Consider the following 21,583-nt stretch of genomic DNA (forward strand, 5'->3'; position numbering starts at 1 on the left):
CTACTTGCTCTTTGAAAATACCACCTTAAACTGCAACATATATTGCTGAAGGATTAAGGCTTCTCTGCTCACCTCTTTTATGTGATAGATTTTCAGAGTTAAAGACTGAATGAGCAATGACTAGATTCAAACAAACAGATGAGACTGTGGTGAGATTCATGAGATGAAATTTAATGAGATTCAAATTCTCTTCAGCTTATAACTGATATGCAAAAAGAGATTCACTCCCAAACCACCACCAAAAAAAAAAAAAAAAAAAAAGAGGATGACACTACAGAAGAAATGGATTTTTGCAGTTGAAGTGCTGAAATAGATCATATATACAGAACTCTTTCTGTTTAGGAAACAGAAAGGTCAGAGAAAGGGCAGGATACAAAACACAGTTTGGGGGTCAGGTATCATTTGCTATTGCTTGTATTAGCTGAAATCCAGCTCAAAAGAATGAACCTACACAAAATTCTTATTTTTCTTTTTCCCTTTGAAAAGCAGAGTTCAAACCCAGTAATATGAATAGTAAAGCCAACCATATCTAAAATAATGATAAAAACAATACTAAAGACTCTTCCTCAAACTGTTTTCTTTCCCATTAGTTTCTTTCCCTACTGTCCTCTGTTGGACCTTCCCAAAACCTGCTGACAACCTTTAGTTAGCTCAGCTTTCCAGGTTTTGAAACTCTTGTTTGATTTTTCTTCTTCATTTCTATGGCACAGACTTCTTCCTAGGCTTTTTATTCTACTCATCTTTGTAATCCTTACATTAAAGACTAATTACGCAATAGCTCTCACAGTATGTGCACTAAGTAAACTATTAGCATATGACTTACTTTGTACAGGGAGAATTTGTAAATGCTTGCTAATCCAATAGTCACTTCTGTAATATGCTCCTGATTTAATTCACAATTTTTTAGCATAGTAGTAAGCTCCATAGTGCAAAATTCACTCACTTGGCTATAATCCTACCTTGCTCATTGTAATTAAGAAAATAAACCTTTTATTTTTTTTATTTTATTTTTACCATACTATCCTATGATTTGAGAGATAGATCCTAAATTTTTAGTCTCTCATTTCTATTATTTATTTGGCCTGACATTCATCCAAATTCAAATCTAATTTAAACATTAAATATAAATATCATTGCAGAAATTAATTTAAAATACTGTGTGTAGAATGAATAATTAATCAGATTTGCAATTTTATGCTAGCATTTTAATACAAATATTTGGGAATATTTTTTAATATTTCATCATAACTAAAACTATATGCCTGTGACCAGAGCTACTTCATTAACTCAGAATCTCATCGTAATGGGAATAAAATCAAGACTGTCCTGGCACAAAAAAAAGTTTGCCTCGACACAAGATAAAGATGAATATTCTTAAGGTGAGCTGATTAAGGACTATGACAAAAGCACATACATTTTACAATTCTGTTAACAGAAAGCAAGAGTCATTGAACTACAAAAAACCTGGCTGAGAACTATGGTTTTGGTTTGATTACGAAATTTTGAAGCCATAACCTGGCACATTTAACATTTCAAGTGAAAGGTCTCCAGTAAGAACAACTGGGTCTTTCACTGCCTCTCATCTTTCCTCTCAAAGTCAAATTTGGTAAAATTTTCTCTGCAGTTCTTCCCTGACAAGCTTCTGGTAGGGGATACTTTGGTACTATGCTAGGCTGCCTACTGCTGGTGTCTCTCATGGGTAGTGACACCAAAGTAATGTCTCTTGGATGACTCAAGATTTTGCATAGGTCAGTGTGGGAGTTTAGAGCATGTGTGAGTGTACCTGATATTTTCTGAAGCTGAGAATTTTTGAGCTCTTCCCAAGGGAAACTTTTCAACAGGGTTTTTTTTCCCCAAGAAAACACTTTGTGTAAACAATATTCCTTTCCCATAACAACAGGTGTTTGCTGTTCCTGTTACTTAGCCAATGGGAGAGGTGTCAGTCCTACGGACCAATAACATGCCTTCCTAGCACAGCATGTTATAAAAGGGCTGAATGAATTGTAAATAAAGCCACCTGATTTCTACTGCCTTCTGACTGCAGAGGCAGTATTTATGTCCTATTGCCATTAGTCTTCTACATGTTGCCTCCGCTGACTATAAAGAATGCATGTGGTTGTTTGGAGGGATTTGTCACCAAGAGAGCCAAATGGAACCATGAAGCACAGGGGCATGTCTGAATACAGGATGGAATTTCAATCAGTTGCTTCCATTTGCTGACCAGTTCCCACTACCAAATGTTTTCTGAGCTGTTACCTAACACTGGGAAAAGAGGTCTTTTTGAACTAATATATTGGTCTAATAACTTTTGGCCTGAGAGCAGAAGACTGAATTTTAGGGATTGCTTATGCTTAATTTTTTTAATCCTCGTGCCTGAGAAAGTGCAGTAGGCACCAGTGGATATTCCTACCACCAGACCTGGGATTACAACTTTCATCTGAAGAGAAGTGATTTTGCATAATGTAAAGCAAAATACACGAGGCCAGAGAGAGAAAATACAGAAAAGAGAGGCTTTGCAGTAGCTGGTCTTCAGAGTCATCTGACCCTGGCTTCTGTTTGCTGTGATTCACTGCTGTGTTCAGGCTCCTTACTCAGGAACGTGCATATAATAAAAGGAGAACTTATGCACTTTAATGGGTGATTTCAATGTAGCCCTTAATTTTTAAGTGGATGCTCAGGAAAGTGAATAGGCTTGAATAGGCCAGTTTCTCAGTAATCTATTAGAGGGGAAAAAAAAAAAAAGATCTACTTTCAAATATATCTTTTAAAGTGGACAAGTAAAAATGTGTCCCTGACCAGAAACATCAGAAAATGGATTAAGATGTGAAAAGAAGGTACATTCAGACTGCATCCAACAGTCATACCAGAAACCATATCTGCTTCAATTTTATTTTCTATATTCATCAGACAAAGGACAGCATTTGTAAAAGTAATGAGAAAAATGACACAGGCAAGAGTCTTATTTTCCTTTCTGATTCTTCTCAACTCTGTCTTAAAAACCAAACCAGGTTTCACTCTTTTCAGTTCTTCTGCCACTGTTACGAGTACAGTAAATATAGCCTGGGGTCATGTGCAGTTCTCTGATGTGCTACTCTACCAGTGCCTGTAAGTGACACATGCTGAAAGGAGAAGAAGTTCATGAAGCTTGTCACCCTGTCTCTCTTTTCAGTGAAGTGGACAGTTTAGGTGAAATGGTGATATAAGGACTTTTATTGGTGCAGAAAAATATGAGACCAATTTAAATGTAAGAAGCAAAGATTTATGTGGGGTTGTGTATGAGATTATTGATGTGGAGGTTGATAATGCCTCTCATGCTTTCTTATTAAATTGATCCCCAGTCTATCTCCAAAATGTGTAAGTCTGCAACAAAATCAAGGCTCTACTACGCTGCAGTCTTATGAAAAAGTAATCTTAAGTGCTAGATGAAGACAACAAGCAGAGCTCAGCCCTATGATGCATTCTAGGTTCTATGCACTTCAATAACCACCACATATGTCTACCAAGCAGACTGTTAAAAAATTTAATTCATACACAAGGACCAAGTGTTGTCATCTACACACTGCAAAATTTCTACTTTCATTTTCTAATTTTTATTCAAGTGGTTAGTTTTAATTACATGGGCATTCTTGCCAGGAATCTTGTAAACTATGACTTTTATATTTCTTCATTTAACTTTCTATTTTATGAAAGCTTACATATTTTCCTAACAGGTATCAGTGTTGAAGAGCACTATTCAAATATGGAGAGTATTCTATTTTATACCCTGGCTTTATTCACTTCCTCGAATGTGAGGTGATACATGAACAGCTTATCTGTTTCAAAGCCACGTCAGTCCTCTTCCTGCTGTTCTGCCTTAATCAGGTGAATCACTGTTTTACAAACCCACTGACCTTAAAAGTGCCCTACAAATAGATTTCATTTGAAGCCTTTTGGTTAGAAAACTTTCGCAACATTAAGTAAAACTCTACAAGTCAAGATCAAGAAAGCATTCAGCAAGCCTTCACAATTGTATCCTGTTAGAAACAACCTCATCCCTAAACAAATGAGGCTGAACTGGAACCAATACTTTTTGAAAAGGAAAACTAGTTTACTAAATGACTCCATTAAAGCAGCTATTTTTTAAAATTGTAGTACATGAAAGTTCTGTACTAGCTATGACACTGTGATTTGTTTCTGAAAGCAAGAAAATATGGCTTCCATTTATCAATATTAAATGCTCACAAATTCTGTATGTGAAAAGGGACAAAGCTGCTAATTCAGCCCCAAAGATAAGGAAGTGACTGTGAAATTCTGGGTGGGGAGCAGACTCCAGGCTCTCTGATGCCTTACCTCTTCACTGCATACCTTACTGTCAGGGGATGTATGAATGAATTTCAGTCTGAATGTAATTTGTGCCCTGTATCTCACAAAGCAATATGATTTTGTTTGCATAACAGCTAACAAGGCTATAAGTGAGACAACTTGAGTTTGGTTATCATGACCTAGATAAGGCCTCTTTGAAAAACATGTCTGTTTTTCAAAACTGTCCTATTTATGAAAAATATTATAGATTGTTTAAGAAAACAATACACAGATCACTTTAAAGTGCTTTTCGCAGCAATGATGGAGAACTGGTTCAACTCTACTAGATTTGTTCAACTCCACTAAAGTTGATAATTATCAATCCTATATTCAAAACACTCGGAAAAATTGTAAGCTTGTTTTGCAAAAATGAGACAGCTGAAACTAGCTAAAACAATGGACATCTGCACTGCCACTAGGTTACTGAACTTCATAGATCAGATGGAGGGATTTCAATGGAAGCTAAATCTAAATATGACCTAGACTGCAAAATATAAATTTCTTTTTCTCTACTACTAGAATTTATAGAATCATGAAATTGTTTGGGTTGGAAGAGACTTCAAGATCATCTAATTGCAAGATCTTCCACTAGACCAGGTCACTCAGAGACCCTGCTCAAACACTTCCAGGAATGGGACATTCAGAACTTCTCTGGGTAACCTATTCCAAGGTCTCACCACTCTCAGAATTTCTTCATTATGCCTACTGTAAATCTGCCCTCTTTCAGCTTAAAACCATTTCCCCTTGTCCTATCCTGACAAACCCTTGTAAGGAGTCTCTCTTCAGGTTTCCTGTAGGCCCTTTTATGTACTTGAAGGCTACAATAAGATCACTCTGGAATCTCCACTTTTCTGAATAGAGCAGCACAATTCTATCAGTGTGTCTGCACAAAAGAGATGCTCCAGCCCTCTGATCATCTCTGATCATGGCTCCCTCTCAAATGGCACAAGGGGGACCCAGATCTAAGAGCAGTACTCCAGGTGAGGTCTCCTGCAGTGACCTCAGTAAGCCTTCAAACACTCTCTCTCACAATACCACCATAAGAAAACTCTGTAAGTGTGGACTGGATGAGTGGACAGAATTGTGGTATAAAACTGGCGAACTCAATCCTTGAGTCACAGAAAGTTTCATTTTTTGGAAAAAATATTTGTATCTCACTGGCTGCATTAAGAGAATTACTGTCAGTTTTAAATTAAACACCAGAAAATATGATTCATAGTGAGGGAAATTCCTCTTTTGGTTGAATTACAGAACACCTAGCAAACTTCAGAGAGAACTTCAGCAAACCCAGTTATCCCAGGCTGGTCTCAGTAATGAGGGAAAATTGCACTTATAGGAAATTCATATCCCTTTGAAGACTTCTAACAGAAATAAGTTCCCATCTCTGCTTATTCACACTGACTATAGTTAAAACTGATATTTACCTCCTACAGTTTAAGCAAGTATGAAGAGTGCCATCTAAAAATTCTGCTGTTACATGAAAAGCTCCCATTTCCTACCTCCTAATTTATCTGCAAAAGGAACAGCTATAACACAGTTGTCTGATAATGAACATGATATTGTATGTAATTGATATTCGTTGCCTTCTTTCAGCACAGTCTTCAAAAGGGATTAATAAGAATATACTGAATAGAAAAGACTTTGTTTTGATCACAACTTCTACATATTTCCATTGAAAAATCACTATAAGTTCTAAGGCTACCATGATGGCTGTTGCATCTAAGAATTTGAATATATGATTCCTGTGCCCCTTCTCTTCTCAATGTTTCTTAGTTTTTTTCTTAAGGTATGCTGCCGCAGATTTATGCCTCATGGTGAATTCTTCAGATAGCAAACGAGAGAATTTTGTTCTTGTGTTCCTAGTTACGTGCTTTACTAGATTGCTTATCATGTTTCCCTTGTTGGTACCCCCATATCTTCTGCAGTAGTTCCCTTCTGTGATCATCCCCTTCCTCAGAGAGAATTCCCAGAGACATGTCTTCCAGGAACTTTAGCAACATAAAATCTCCATCTTAAGTGTTTGTTTTCTGATTTATCATCAATATAGCCTACTGACACTGTGCCCCTCCAGTCACTTAGATTGCTACCTTGCCAATAAATTCATGCTGAGATCTCAAGCTGTGCCATCTGGATGACATGATGAGGCTTTACCCTAGCTGGTGTACCGTTCCGCATACTCCATGACACAAATTCGGAGAGCAGCAAAACTAGGAGGCTTTCTCAGCAGGAAGGATCTGTATGAGCTACGTTTTGAACATTCCCCACAAGAATGAAAAAAACTTAGTAGCATCTAAAAAGGTTTTCAATTATTCTCTGAAATGTAGAAGCATTTTTAATATACCTTCCTTCTTAACATACTGCTGTTAGGACATTTTACTAGGATTCTATAGGCCCCTAGAACAAACCTATGCATAATTCTGCACCTATGCCATGAAATTTGTTGCCATGGAAATATCAAAACCAGCTTGTAACTAAGAACAGGTAAACCCTTTCATGCAATAAAGTATCCAGCCTCAATTTCCATTCAATAGTCAAAATGAATTTGAGCCATTTTCATGCTTTATAGTGGCTTTGTTATATCACTGAAGCCTTTCAACCACTCATATCCAGTGCACACAGGCTCCAGATCATTCAGTTCAATGCATAATTTGGGCACAGTAATTCCAGCAGAATTTCTGAGAAATCAGATTAAACTAAATTAGATTAAATTATCTTTACTATTCTTTGCCTTTTCTTGCTGCCTTTATTGGCAAAGAAGAATTTTCTAGATTAATTGGAGAGCTGCCTGTAGTACCTCCTGTCTAAACTTTAAAATTTCAAATGATTTATGGCTGACATAGAGTACACTCTGAGAATTAACTGAATGGAAACCTTCAGATCAGGGAGAATTAAAAAAGAGCAACAGCATCTTTCAACAGAGAGTGTCTTGGGTCCTGCTGTCTGAACAGCTTCTCCTGTTGGAGAAAAGAAGTTGACCTCAGGCAAATAGCTGTGAGAGAGCATGTAAGGTAGTGTTCACATCTTCTCTTCTAGAGATCATATTTTCTTTTACTGTCATGAATTTCACCGTGTTATAGGTTTTCTAAAGTTAGTACCTTGGAGTTAAAGAAAGAGGCTTATTGTCTCCAGTTAGTATAGTGCTGAGTTACTCTGCTATAAGAGGAATCACAAAATCAAAAATAGATGCAATATCCAAAACTGAAATGGTTTATAGGATGCAATCTGAAAGCAATGCCCAAAATTACCTCTTCAAGGAATATTTTAACAAAGAATCATTAATATAATTGGTCTATACATATATCTTCTTTCTATTATTTAATTAATGTGATGCCTTTCTGTTTATAAAATAGATTTAACCTCTTAACCTTTTATCCCCTGATGAGCCCTACACACTCATATTGCATGAGTTCCTAGGAGAATAAAACTGTGCAGAACTGCCAAGACTGGGTCCTTTTAAGGTGAGAGGTTAGCTGAAAAAAACCCATTGATTTTAACTCATTCCAGGGCCTAAAGGCAGAAACTATTGAACATTGAAAAGCCACACTGCTCCTCAAAATTGCAGAAATACCACTTTTTCATAGGGATACAAATGTACAATTCAGTTGAAAAGATAAGACATTTTGAAAATTATGGGAAATTGCATTTCTGGTGGCAGTTTAAATTATAATTTGCCTGTTTCATAAATATCTGTATACTTTCATCAAGAAGAAAAGCAAATGCTCTTTCATTCTGACAGAATACAACAGAGAAAGTAACTATATGGAAAACTAAACAGTGTAAGTTGTGAATTAACATGATGTAGAAAATATGGGGTTCAATCAGTTGTATTTCCATAACGATGTCCAAGACCAAATTGTCATCAAAATAACCAAAAGTAGCATGGAGTAAAATTTTCCAAAATATTAATGTAATTTACACTTGCTCAATGTTTCCTTAGAAATAATACTATCTTTTAAAAGGATTTTTTTGCGCATACAAATTTTATAAAAGTACGAGTAACAATTCTAAATCAGACAATTCAGTTTTGAAAATTTCTCCTCATAGCAGAAGCACTTTTAAAGTGAAGACTTTCTGTCCGTATAACTACCAAACTCTATGTCCCAAAAAGAAAGATGAATGGATTCTGCATATCAGTTTTTTCTACTGGATTTCTTTGCAAAAAGTTACTAGTGGATTACTGTGCTCGTGACACAGTCATACACTGGTATACAAAGAAAAAGAATTGGGAAAGAACTTAAATTAAAACTAGGATAATAAAATAGAAAACAGAAGTTAACAGGATAGAGCACTAAAAGTCACCAATTCGAATCACTATGTGACTCAAAAACTCAAAACCTCTTCAATAAAACAGATATAAGGATATGAAGCGATGTACGTTTATTATTATAAAATACATTTTTCAGTTTAGATGTTTCTTACAAATAAATTTTTCTTACCTGTTATAGTTGCTTTGTTAATAGATGGTTGGCTACACATTGGTGATCTTCTATTAAAAAGGAAATGAAAAATGTTTAAGCCTAATAAATTCACTGATGACTAAACAATGTAACAGAAAATACATTACCTGGGAACTTTCTTGGGAACTCCAGGACAGGAATATTTTAGGAAGTTACAGGTTTGTTAAATGCCTGCCTAATCACAGCGTATACATAGTTTGAAATGTGAATTATAAACATATGCAAATAAATTATTTTCTTTGGAATGCTAATTACTTCTAGGTCTTGAGATGCATGTTTTGGGTGAGGGAAATCACTTCACTACATTTGCAAGTGTAACTAACACTGGTATTAACTGTGATGCTGTAGCATGACTGGAGAGAGATCATATTTATAATGTCTAATTTATAGTTATGAACCACGGTGGGTAGGTAGGGTATCACTGCCTTGGATAAGTGGAGTTCTAGGTACAGATCATACAAGCAGATCTCAGTGAGTGCAGCTGTCTATTCACTCTGTTTCTTTTCCAAGACTCTGACTATGCCAGAATGATCACCTTTGAATGATCTTAGACATGTGACTACTTTATCTAAAACCATATAAGGTGAAAAAACCTACTCCAAATTTATGCAAGGAAAGCAATTGCAAGATCAATTAGAAGGCAAAGGGGCTGTTGTCTCAGCTATCAATATACCATCTTTAGGGTATTAATAAACTTATTCCTCATCACCATTTCATGCAGGTTTGGTAGCACAGACTGAAATCTGTAACATCTATTTGTTTTCTTAGCTTACATTAAAAAGGTATCACTGCAAAAAGTTCAGTGGCCAAAAAATGACACTCACTTGCTGGGTGCCCGGTCTTGCAAATTGGTTAATGCAGCAAAGTTATTCCGGACAGTACGCAGGCTGGCCAGAACCTGGAACAAAAAAAGTGGTTTCAGTATGAATTTCTGCACAAGTGAGACTGATCTATATCTGCTCCACTCTGCTGAAAGAAAATGGAAAGCACGTTGCAAAACCACTGTAAAAGGTTTCCTGGGCTGGTTAGTCCAGAACCTTTGGCTATTATTTAACAATAATATGTCTGTAATACAAAGCCAGTAGTTTATATCTATTTTTGGTTCCCCTCTTAAACAACTCATTATCTGTTTGAAGGCAGGCTGACTTGCAGGGGAGAAAATTTTTACATAATTCTACTTATTTCTTTAAAATAACAATAAAAGCATTTGAGTTTGGAAAATAATAGCCCATTCAACCCTAATACTTCATGCATAAGAAATAATTACAGAATCTTCATTTGCAGTTCAGTCCACATAAATCAGAAAGGACAAAGCAATTGAGATTGTCTAGAATGTCAAGAAAAGTCAAACAGTAAAAGTGCATCCTCTAAAAGGCAGAGTTGAATTGAGACCTTAGAGCAGAATGCCAGAGAAAGAGGACGTTTTCCCCTGAAAATGCAGGAAAAGTCTGCTGGCTCTTACAAGTTTATGCGTTGGGTAAGACAACATAAATGAACTAATTCCTTTCTGGACCTAATTTCATGTGAGGTAGCAGACTGTGAATGTAGTGGAGGGGGTGTGTTTTGTTATAAGTGGCACAGACACTGTCTTCTGAAGGCAGTTGAGGAGCATGCAAAAAATTTTGCACCATGAGAGGATAATAAGATGAACCTCTCTATCAGGGGAGAGGTAGTTCAGCTGATGCCAGAGGGTAACCATGAGTTGATTGTAGCTAAGCTCGAATAGGAGAAAGCAGCAACACTAATCACTGCCATATCTTTACAGAAGTTGACTATTTTTATTTTTCTCAGCCCAGACTGGGCTGCCTCTGAATCCATTTGAAGAATGCCAAAAGCAGCAATGGGAACTTGGATTTCAGAGATTTGAGTTGAACAGTGCACAACCCTCCTTTCATAGCACCTTAAATGTATACAGGAGGTAGAAAAGGAGTAGGACAATGAAGAAAAAAGAACAAAATAATGAAGGCTTGTAACAAACTGTTTAAAAACTAGCAATGACTGGCAGTGTTCAAGCTAGTGAAGGGAATTTTGAAATGAGTTGAGGTAATAAAAAATGTATTTGGCTAACTAAACAGTATTGATTTCATTATGTTTTTCTTTACAAAAATCAGGAAGGAAACTGACTTAATTTTAACTCTGCATGGATTAAAAACAATTATATAGGTCATCAAATTTCAGAGTACTTTTATAAAAGGCCCCTGCTAATCTTTCCTCTGGTGGTAAAAGATGATGGTTTTATTCATATTAAGGACTTGACTGAGTCTTATTTGTAATGCATCTATTATTTGACTGCATCTATTTGTAATATAATTAAATATACAATAAACTATTAAATTAATATTATTTTAATATTCTTTTAATATTCTTTTAATTTTTGACTAAAGCAACCTTCATAATGTGGCTAAAGCTGCCACTTTACTCTTATTTGACACTTCTGTGTGATGCGACCTTTCTCTTTCCATTCACCTTCAATCACATATGACTTCATAATTATGATGATTTGACTATAATTCCTATCTGTTTTGGAGTAAAACGCATCATCATTAGTCCAAGGAATAGCAATGTTAACTTTTCTTACTTTATAAGGCAGCTGTATTGTGAAAAATTGTGGCATTTTTATCTGAATTATAAAGAATTTTGAGTTGGTATTTTATGAAGCAGAATCTGAATAGAAAAAACAAACCTGGTTTTGTAAAGGAACATGAGTGTTCTGGGTAAAATTTAACTTATGTCTAAAAATCTCATTGTATTTAATGCATAAGAGACGTCCAAATGGAGAAATTTTAATCAGAAAAATAACAGAATAACAGTAATCAGGAATGTCTTAATCATGATGTCCTGCTACACTATTTGAAAAGAGATCAAAGGTGTTTATCATGCTGTTGCACTTCAATTTTTTAATTAATCAAAAAGGATTAAGAAAGAGTGGTGTAGTTAAACAGAATGGAAGGTTTATTATTTTCTATTGAAACACTTATTGTTTCAAGCAAACATATGCGATATCAACAACAGAAAACAACTAGCTTGGTGATTTTGTCTTTAAATTACAAGGCCACGTGAGAAATACAGCAAAGCTGTGCCTACCTGAGCAAATGGTGTCACAATCAAGTCATCTCCATGTCTGGGAAAAAAAAAAAAAATAGAGTTGTGAGTTAGGTATCAGCAAAATTTGCTGCTTTAACAGAAAGAAAATCAGGTTTTACAATGCAATATAGGTAACTCCAGTTTTATTCTTCTGCAGTCACACTTTCTTATTGCTCCACACATTTTTGGAAAAGCAAGTATCAGCTTAGTTATTGCCCAACTGCCTGGCAAGTCTGTGGGAAGGCTGACAGACCCACCCACCTTCTGTGCTGTGGGTTGGGCAGGTGACCGACCTTCAGGGATTAACCTACAGACAAATCAACCCAAAGAATGGAGGTGAATGTTCCAAAAGTGACTCCACTGAGGGCTGTCACCTGGCATGTGAGGATGGAACAGGTGGATGGCTGGGCAGCACATCACAGATGAATAAAAACCTACTAAAACTCCCAGAGTGACTGAGACTTCTGTAGTTATGGGGCCTGTGACCAAGGGTGTGCTGTCACTGTGGCAGCCTCACCTCCATGGGAGGGATGCATGGAGAAGGTGTCATGACGACACACTGTAGGGCAAAAGGCCTACAAACAGAAAGAGAAAGTAGGGTTCTTTCTTTTCAGCACAGAAAACTGCTACTTGAAATGGTTGTCAAAAACTACAGCCCTGTAAACACAAGTAGACTGAAGGACATGAAAGTAGCATCTGCAGCATTGAGGATATAGAGTCAAAATATAGATATAGGGAAAAACTGGCATTTTCAGTTATCCAGTATATGGCAGCAATCAAGCTGAAAATAAATTTTCTGAAGGGAAAAAAAAAAGGTTTTTAATTTTCTTGTGCTTCTCTGCAGTGAATTTATCATAAGTTACAAGTTGCAACTTCTAACAGAAACTACCATAGATTAGGTGCTATTTTAATGTTATATAAGTTTAAGCATAAAATACAAGTTTTAAACCTTGGATTTCAAGTCCATGAAAATCTAATTAGAAAAAAGGATAATAAATGGAGAAATGTGGTTTGTGCTTAACTTGCTACAACATTGCTCTGATAATCTATATACTGTCAACAAGAAAGCAAGGGTTTGCAGACAATGCAAAAACCTAACTAAAAAGCAGTATCTATAGAGTGCAATCTGTACCACTGTACAATCAGTCTGTAAGGATGAAACAAAAGTGCACATTATTAAAGGTCATCAAAATGTCTAAAATCTGTGTAAGCACTTTTATTATCATCTCATTTACTCCTTTTGTGATTTACAAATGGATTTTTAAACATTTTTAAACACCCTGTGGAAGAAATATGCATTTTGAACAGTCTTTGCCGGAGTGGTTGGAATAGGGTGTTACTTCAGGTGAAACCACAGACTCAGACTGGGTGGAAGGCATATAAGCTTGACTCTTGGAACAAACCAGAAGAAGCATCCTCCATGGAAGGAACTTGGAGGCTCTAATTGCTCAGGGAAGCCAAATCCAATCGAGTGTAATAGACAACATGAATCAGCCCAGAGCATTAACTGGAGAGTTAATGACCAGCTGGGTTTAATACCTCTTCATGTTTTCATTGGGTCAGGAAAACGCAGGCAAATGCCCTACACTATAATTTTAGATAAGGGTTGCTTAATGAATTACATAAAGGCTTTAGCAGAAGATAAGCCAAATGCCTTTTTTTTTTCTTTTTTTATCCTCTTCTTCACTGAGAGAGAGTGTGACTATGCCACTTCACTTCCAGGAAAATTATGCTCTTTGTCTTCGAGTTCTGTGAAATGGCATTATCTGATATGTGACAGCTGACTTAAATGTTCTCAGTAACCCTTTAATTTCTTATCTTATAGAAAGGATATTTTTATTATTTGCATAGAGCTATTCCATTTTTTGCTTCTGTTTTAAAACTTAAAGGGGTCCCAGCTCAAAACATAAAACCATTTTTTAGTAATCTAATCTAATTTGCACATTTGGAAATTACAAAAGGGCATAATTCTGAAGATGAAAGTGTTTACAGGTAGCAGCAGCACTAGACAAAGAACAAAAATATTCATTTATTTCTGCCTGTTAATAAGACAATGGAGACATGGAGATAGTTCTTTCTAGCATCTGTCAGTGGCAAACACTCTGAATGCCCAATACATGACACAAATGCACAAAAAATTCAAAGTACCAGACAGCTCCCGAAACATAGTCTCTAACAGTTAAGTCCAAATTGGAAAAAAAATATGAAAATATGACCGTCCTTCTCAAAATCTCTCATGAGATTCCTTGTTGTAAATGGTACTTCCTCTTCTTCCCATTTAGCCCTTGTTTGACACTCCTTGGATGCTGAGACACTCATAAAAGGCGACAGCTACATGTTCTTGGCTTTCTGCCCTGGAGGATATATTTTTCTTTTATATAAAATAACATGATCCCACTTTTCTCATTTTCAAACTTGATTCTACTTGAGTTGTTTCTGGACTGCATTTCACTGAAGAACACTGATACCATACTGTAGCTTGTTAGCTTCTTTAAAAGAGGCATGATTAAGTAGTAATTTAATGTATTGAAAGCAAGCCAGAACCCAATTTACACTTTTCAAATCTCCCTTGTGTCAAGAGCAACAATTCCAGATATTATTATTTTGGTAAATTTGACACTGAAAGTACAGATATTCACAGGTTTCACAAAATACTTCAGCACTCATCAGACCACTTGAACTGCAATGCAATTGTAAAAGGTGGTGAGCAATTTTTGATCAACACTGGGTCAGAAAATCTGGACAAGGTGAGAATGTTTAAAAAATGGAGCAGACATGTCCAAAGAAGCTGTGGTAATTTTTGTACACAAGAGCAAAAGCACATGATTCAAAATGCCATTGATACACAGTGCACTACAGTGTAATAAACACTACAATGTGAGTGTCCTCCTGTTTTTAGATGACAGGGAAGCTGATGGGTGGTTCTTTCACTCACCCTATGATACTGTATGCAGAAGCAGCAAGAGGGAGTGTAAATACTGCAATATGTCATAAGCTTCTAAATATAGACAGAAGTATTAGCCTTTAAAGTTAGAAGAAATTGTTGACATCAGTGTTAGACTCTCTTAATTAGTATCCCTAGCGTACTGGTTCACATCTTCGTTTTTCAAAGGAAAAAAGTTTGAAAACAGAATATTTTTCACATAGCCTCAAATTTTGAAATTATCAGTTCTCCACCACGAAACACCATTGATAAAACATGCACTGGCCCACATGAGATGAATGACTGCCACATAAAAGACAAGCTAAATTTTTTAGCAGAACAGAGATTTTATACCATATTGCAAGCTAGTAGCCATGGTAAAGTGGCAAAGCCTAGACTTCTGCAAAATTGTGGCTTCTTCTTCCTAGTATTTCCTATAAGACACTTGAACTCAAACCATATAACCTATGCTGACCCCCACACTGAAGAAGAGATGAAAGCACTGCATTAGGTCAGAAGTTAGTTGAACATGTTCAGTACAAAAGTTCTGCTTCCTTTCCTCAGGATTGGCATAAATTTGTCTCTTCTGTCCCAATCACAGAACAGTAATTAACTTTTACCTTATAAATAAGGAACTTAGAGATGCATGGATAGATAGAGAAGCAGGCAGGAAGATTCATACAAGGATAAGAAGGGTGACTGCATAACCTTTACTTCATAATTAAACTGTCATAATTTAATATAACATCTAATAAGAGAAGTAACTAGAGAGATATTCTGCAGACCTATCAGGATGCAGTTAAGAAAGAGTGGATGCTTTTTATAGTGGTCAGAAAAACTCACAATATCCTCTAAGGAGAAGGAAATCCCAGGCCTTGGAGATCAACAGGAAAATGAGGGACTTGCCACTGTGTAGTTTCACAGAGAAGGTTCTCAGTGTTTGTTTTTCTAAAGGCCATAGTAAACACAGATTAAGACCTTCTACGTCTTTCTAGACCTTCACATGAATTTTCAGCAAGTGAGTGATCTTGAGGACACGCATTGAAGTTGTGAGATATAAGCAGGATAACTAGGAGCTCTGCCTTATTTAAATAGAGGGGAGAAAACATGCAACACATACTTAGACCAGTTTGACACAATGCTACCAGTTTAAAGTATGATCTTGTTGGTTTGCAACACTTATCCACTTGAATCAAAACCTTACTTATATCCCCAGGAGAAGTACCAGCTGAGGATGCTGATCAGGGCTTAAATCCAACTGGCATAATCTGTGTTGGATACTCTGGCTACAAACTTTGGACACAGACCATTTTAAAGAATAAAGTTGCCAACTGAAGGGAAAAGCCCAAGAGGAGAGTGGCTGTATGGAATCCCTGAATGAAGCTCCACATCAAGGTCTAAGAGCTGAGCTTTCATCATACTGACACATGAATTTACTTCATTTTTTAAAGAATTGTATTTGGGCTTCTTTTTCTTTTTCTTTTTCTTTTTCTTTTTCTTTTTCTTTTTCTTTTTCTTTTTCTTTTTCTTTTTCTTTTTCTTTTTCTTTTTCTTTTTCTTTTTCTTTTTCTTTTCCTTTTCCTTTTCCTTTTCCTTTTTCTTTTTCTTTTTCTTTTTCTTTTTCTTTTTCTTTTTCTTTTTCTTTTCCTTTTTCTTTTTCTTATTTTTCTTTTTCTTTTTCTTTTTCACTATAAGAGCATAACAAGCATAAAAGTATGGCAAATCCTCACTGTCTACATAAAATGTAAAAACTGAAAGAAGATGAACACTAAAGTACTCTTCTGTTTCTGTCAGAAAATACATGGCTGTTGCCTTTTGCAGTGTAAACATCTAGATTTGAATTAAACATAGCATCCACTCATTTCTGTATACAAGGCTGAATCAGAATTATTGTCCAATTGTGTCTCAGTTTAGATGAGACATTTGTGTTTTGTTTGCATATATGCTGGCACACAATTATATGATGTACAAAACCACAAACGAAAGACAGAGAATAAGCTGATAGAGTACCCTAACTGACAGGATTTTCTTTTCTGTTCCAAAAACATTTAATAATTGAAACCAAATATGCACACACAAAACATTTGAATCTGGTATGCTAAAGTATTCACACCGCTCAGATTTACATTTTTGCAGCAATGAAAGTTGATTCTAGATTGCACCCTGATATGGCAATGGAAACTTCAAGTAATAGTACTAGCCATCAGAAGCTGGGCTTTGAGCACAGTGAGCAGCAGTGGTTGCCTGCTCCATGCAGCTTATCATCATCATCATCTGCATTTGGAAAAAAACCAAATGGGTTAGTTTGCAAAATTGATTTTGTGAAGTCAGAAATCACAGTGCTCCGAGTCAGCTTATTCTGCTGGAATAGTGCTTACATCATGTCATCTCAGTTTTTAAAGACTTTGAGAATAATTAGCTTAAATAGCTTAGGCCTTGCCCAAAAAGCCAAAACTAAATGAGAGTAGGTGGCAGCTCTTAATGTTTTTCCCACATTAAGAAAGAGAGCTTGTGGAAATGGGATAACAGCTTTTCCTAGATAGTCAGTGGGTTATTAGTGACTTGCACATCTTTAAAAGGGTAAACACAATCTGGGGCATGATCAGGTATCTCAGGTAGGGGATAGAGACTACATCAGTGTGAGCAGGCTGAGATTTAGGGCTGAGAAGACAAGCAATTAAAATTGATGTTGGAGCCATGAGCTATAGAGGAGGGGCTTGTTTTTCCCAGAGCATTTGTTTATTTCTGCGAACATGTACATAAGAGGATTGTTAAAAAGAGCTACTTGAAACCACAGAAATTAGACCCTAAATGAAGCAGACTCTCATCAGCTATTGTCTGAGTGTTTCAGAACACCACAATTTTCTGTAACACTGTGCAGTTATGTCCTCCTGATACATCTGTCTAATTCAGCAACGCAGCTAGCCCTAATTAGTAAAAAAGTATTGCTGTTATATTGGGAGTGCAGGACAGTGAATTTAATTGAGCTTAGCCAGATGAAGGAGGATTGGCTCAGAAAACTGGAAGGAGGATTGGCTCACAGCATCTGAGAAGTCCATTATCCCAGCCAAAAGAAATGCTGGTTTTAGCAATTCTCCTTGGGCTGTTTAGCTGAGCAAGTGAGATTTAGAAAGACAGACTAAAGGGAGAAAAAAAAAATTCTCCAGCGTAAATGTCACTGATAAAAACTTCAGATATGTCTTTCCAAAGACCCCAACTGACTTCATAAGGAGCACAAATCAAGTTACTCCACTATGATGTTGATCAAGAAAATAACTCTTGTCTGCCTTACAATCAGAGATACAAAAAACCTCAAAACAAATGTGGATTATTATGTTTGGCTAATACACATACGTTATGTGCTAAAATGCCTGGAGTTTTATAGATACAATTTATATTTTATATAAGAAAATACTTTAATTCTTCATTTCACCATTCCAGCATCTCAGGTCCTGAAAATAGACTTCGTTAGGCTTGAAAGAAGCCTTTGAATTCTTCCAGTTTACCCCGTTGCAGTCATCAGAGTTAGGTTACCCAAACTGAAATCTTAATTCAAGCTGAACTGCATTGAACAAGATGAACAAAGTGAGAAACTCTCTCAAGACTTGGAAAGATAAAAGGACCACATCTGTTACAGACTGAGGAATTGGAAAAGAACAGTATTAGCAATTCTAAATCAGTATTTTGAGATTTAATCCAGGGACTCTCAGGTATGTACTATCTAGCTACAGGTGCACCTCACTGTGCTCCTTTTCACAGTGCCTCTGCTTTTGACCAGATTAAAAATAACAATATTTTGCTGGGTGACAAGGGCTATATTTTGTCTCGGTGACAGTGATCTGAACACAACCCATCAAATCCAAAGCTTCATTCAGAACTGCTGGATGAGCTGGAATCAGAATTGGCTGACTATCTCAAAAACACAGGAATTATAACTATTTTGTCCCATCCTATATAATGTCTTGTAGGAACACTACTAGGCTTCTTCCATCTACTAAGAAAGTCTCCTAACACCTTTGGAAGAGTTTGAGGACCGCCAGGACCTCTTATGTCAGCCCCAGCTACTTTGCTCAGAAGCCTATACCTTTTCCAAAGACACTGCACTCACACATCTGACTCGTGTAATCTACCTGAGGAAATCACACAGTTAGTGATGTGCTGGACCATCACAGTAGGATGTCAGCAAGATGTGTTACATAAAATATATGGATAACTCAAGAAAACATTTGTATCATATTGGCTTAGTCATCCATCAAGTTTCAATGCCTTATCCTGTCATAATATAGCAGATCCTTTAGATTACAGGAGAATAGTGGGCAACTGAGCAACTGGCCTCTATTACATCTGACAGAATTACTCAGTTCTGAAGGCAAACAGAGCATGACCTTGCCAGAGTGTTTCAATGCTGCAGGTGTTTTTTCTTCTAAAATCAGAAGGTATCCTGCCTGGGGGTCACTGAGGCAATGGCAAGGGAAAAGAAGCTAGAGCAGTGTGAGGCTTTGTTTTGTGTGTTGAAGGACAGGCTGGGTTAAGCCAGAGGAGATAGAATTTTGATGAGAAAAATGCTGGGCTCAATCAGAAGAGTCCAGGCAAATTCAGGAGTGCCACTGTTGGACTCTTCATAGAAAGTCATCATGTAGCTGTATCAGGACTGGAAAACAAACATCAGAGGCTACTGTCAAAACAGGCATCAGAGACTACAGAGTAGTTCTGTTTTCTTCTCAGGTTCGAGAAAATTAGTGACAGGGTTTGCATACATGACTGAAAGCAACCAAGTTAGTGCCACTTAATGAGTTACTGTTAGTGAGTTTTGATTGCATTAGCTGACACACATAGACTCTTTACCTTGTTGCAAATGAAAGTGTTGCCTGGAACTACTTTTAATCATCAGATTTTTCTTTTCTTGTTCCACCTGCTTAGGTGTTTAAAACCAACATGGATGTGCTGCTTCTGAAGAGTAAGACCACATGATTTTCCATGTGAGTCTCCTCCTGATGCAGGATGAGAGATTCCCTCCCTCAAAGAAACAGCAGAGCTGCTGAGAAAAAGGCACTCATACAATCCAACTCAGCCTGAGAGAGCTTCCCATCAGCCAGCCTCAGATAGTTTCAAGGTTTATAAAAAAATGATCCCTTAACCAAATTCAAAGGTCCCTAAATTTATGTTAGAAGAAACAAGCTGATGTTAAGAAGAACATTTCAGATTTTCAGACTGTACACTTTCAATGATTGAACTCTACAACTAACTGAGCATTAGTGCCATTAAAAGAATTCAGAACGTTCAGTTTGTGCCCTGAAGGGTGGAATGACACCTAATGTTCTTCTGGGTTTTGAAATAAAGTTAACCTGTGTATGTAGGCAACCACTGAGCCAGGGAAACAGTCCAAAAGGGATCCCCTAAAACATTCAAGTCCCTTTATACAAAGTTGCCTTTCTTCACAAAGAAAGGCAACTTTCTTCCCATCCTTCAATATTACAGACACACAAAATGCACATGTCCACCCTCCCCTCCCCTGCAGGTCACTGTTGCAAGCTCAGGGAGCAGTGGTGTTGTGCTATACCAGAAATCCCAGCAAAGAATTGGTTTTGGTACCATGTTTTTAAGAACATCCGACTTGTGACTGAATAGATGTAGGAATTGTCTGTTTTGGTTGTAACTTCAGTAGCAACTTGTTATTTTCCTTCAAACATCCACTATTTCCAGAGGAGTGAAGAAAAAATGCCTAAAACATTAGAAGTGTTTAAAGGGGAAGTGATGTATTTAATAACTGAGAGCTATGTTTGGAAAACTATAAAATTTTAGCAATCTCACACAAAACCAATCATGCTTCTGCACTGATTGAAAGTAAATAAAATATATTTAAATTTCATCAACAAAAAATCTCTTCTGAATAAAAAGCAGCTAAAGTCTTCTCAATGCAAAAATGCTTTCTTTTTGTTTTCCAACATGACCAATTTCCTGATCAATAAATAAGGCTAACACAAATTTATTATTCAACTTTAAGCTAGTTACATTCTAAGTTGAGTTCTTTGTTTTGAATTCCACCTATAAAATGTGTCAAAAACCTGGAAAGTACAGTGTTATTTTTTAAAAATTTTTTTGTTTATAATTCAAAAAGATACTGTGAGTTGAAAATTGCTTAGATTGATTTAAGCTGCAACCTGGAACTTCATTTAAGGATCCTAAATGCAAAAAAAGCAAAAAAATGAAGAAAACTATTTGTCTGGTTTTTTATGTGTGTAGTGATGTAGTACATTTCTTTCCTTGAACAAATAAATGTCTCAAGCAATTTAATGTATTATTTTAATTAAAGATTGTTTCTAAACAGAGTCACACATAGAAGATTCTTCTTAAAAGATCTTTTTAGACTAGGCTGGACTTTGAAGTTTAACTGTCCATTTTCAGCCAGTAATGTCCATGATATAGTACTATCAGAGATTCCTAAGAAAGCATATGATACATTGAAAGGAATTTCAGGTGAAATTTTTCTAGAGAAAAGACAATTATTTCTAATTTGTTAAACTGAAGTGCAATTATTCCTCTCAGTAAATGCGTCTTGTCTGCTGTCCTAGAATCCTGGCTAGCACCTTTCATGGAAAAGATGGGTTTTTTCTCCATAACTCAAGATTCATAACCATAATATCTTATTAATAAAACTAGGCCTTACTGGCTCAGAAACAAAAGAATAGGTTTACCTTATGAGAAAAAATATCCTCTGCAACTGTATTTATAGGGAAAATGTCCTGGAGTAAACTTCATCATCTTGATATTTCTTTTG

The 21,583-nt window shown here is 36.3% G+C and overlaps 1 protein-coding gene across 1 annotated transcript in view; it reads right to left on the bottom strand.

Moving 5' to 3' along the window:
* Positions 1-21,583, bottom strand: part of PDE4D (phosphodiesterase 4D) — a 310,959-nt gene that overhangs the window by 69,347 nt on the left and 220,029 nt on the right. Inside the window, exons 3-5 of the mRNA XM_066339533.1 lie at positions 11,883-11,919; positions 9,623-9,696; positions 8,778-8,827 (exon numbers count right to left, since the gene is read on the bottom strand). Of these exons, the coding sequence (XP_066195630.1) occupies positions 8,778-8,827; positions 9,623-9,696; positions 11,883-11,919 (161 nt within the window). The remainder of the gene's footprint in view (positions 1-8,777; positions 8,828-9,622; positions 9,697-11,882; positions 11,920-21,583) is intronic.

This window comes from Sylvia atricapilla, chromosome Z, assembly GCF_009819655.1.
Source record: "Sylvia atricapilla isolate bSylAtr1 chromosome Z, bSylAtr1.pri, whole genome shotgun sequence".
In the NCBI taxonomy this organism is placed as follows: Eukaryota; Metazoa; Chordata; class Aves; order Passeriformes; family Sylviidae; genus Sylvia; species Sylvia atricapilla.